General features: G+C 40.6%; 1 protein-coding gene across 1 annotated transcript; it reads left to right on the top strand.

Annotated features, from left to right (window-relative positions):
* The first annotated feature begins 93 nt into the window (after positions 1–93).
* Positions 94–717, top strand: Tsp_13845 (hypothetical protein). The gene is made up of 5 exons (XM_003368391.1): positions 94–99; positions 137–337; positions 431–437; positions 508–557; positions 631–717. Exons 1-5 carry the CDS (start codon positions 94–96, stop codon positions 715–717), a joined length of 351 nt encoding a protein of 116 aa, XP_003368439.1.
* The last annotated feature ends 394 nt before the right edge of the window (positions 718–1,111 follow it).

Here is a 1,111-nt window from a genome sequence, read left to right as displayed (position 1 = left end):
CCGTATTTCGAAGGGGTGGAATTGGGGAAGTGTGGGCGAACCGAGTCGAAGTGCAAGGAAGGACGGATCGAGCGAGAGATTAGTGGGTACCTTATGAAGGTGCATTCGACTTACCGTTAGGAACAAACGGTAGTAGCTCGGGTATTGGTACACTTCGAGCGTGCAGTCGCAACGTACAGAGTTAGCGGAGCTAGGGGAACCGGAAGACGTCCGCGAAGGAGATCGCCATCGACGAGAGTTTTTGGACCCCGATCGCTGCCCACGCCGTGGAAGATACACCAAATCCACTCTTTATTATACAGTCCACTTACTTATTGGCCGGACGAACGAACGTCTGGTCTATTCATACCTGAACGTCAGATTACTGTCGCTAGTCTGACTCTAACACTTTTGTTTAAAGTTTAAAATAATATTTTGTTTTAAAATTTAGTTTTCAAGTTTGAAAAAATTTTTTTTTCTTTTGTTTAAAGTTTAAAATAATATTTTGTTTCAAAATTTGTGTTGCAGATTCCAACCGAAGACAAAACCTGAACGTCAGTAATCGACAGTATGACAAGGTATTTTTAGAAGAAAGAAGTAACCTGATATAGCAGATCATAGTTGTTATTGTTTGGAAGTAATCCGATGTAGCTGACCATAGTTGTTTTGTCTGGAAGCAATTCGACACCAGCGGACCAGTCGTTATCGTTTAGAAGCAACCCGATATATTTGACCTAATTGTTGTTGTAGTTTGTTTTTCTTTCGTGTGTGTATCACATATATATATATATATATATATATATATATATATATAGTTGTCAGTTAGTTAGTTAGCAAGAGTCAGTCAGACTCAGTCAGTGTGTGTGAGTCAGTTGATCTCTAGTCGAATAAAGCGTTGGTATTCTTTTCGAGATTGTGTTTTGGTCTTTATATTCGAAAGACGGGAAGGAATACCGGAGAAAACGTGACTGGAATCAGCAGAGACAATAGGTAAGTCGTTGGAGCTTACGACGCGGGTCCAATAGGGGAAACCGTACATCGAAGATAGAACTCAGTGGTTCAAATAGTCGAAACGCGGGTTAATTATACAGTCCACTGCAACTTGATTATCGTTATCGACGAGGAAGATCCA

Source organism: Trichinella spiralis (genome assembly GCF_000181795.1).
Source record: "Trichinella spiralis strain ISS 195 chromosome Unknown Scfld2527, whole genome shotgun sequence".
NCBI lineage: Eukaryota > Metazoa > Nematoda > Enoplea > Trichinellida > Trichinellidae > Trichinella > Trichinella spiralis.
This window is presented reverse-complemented; position numbering and strand designations above follow the sequence as displayed.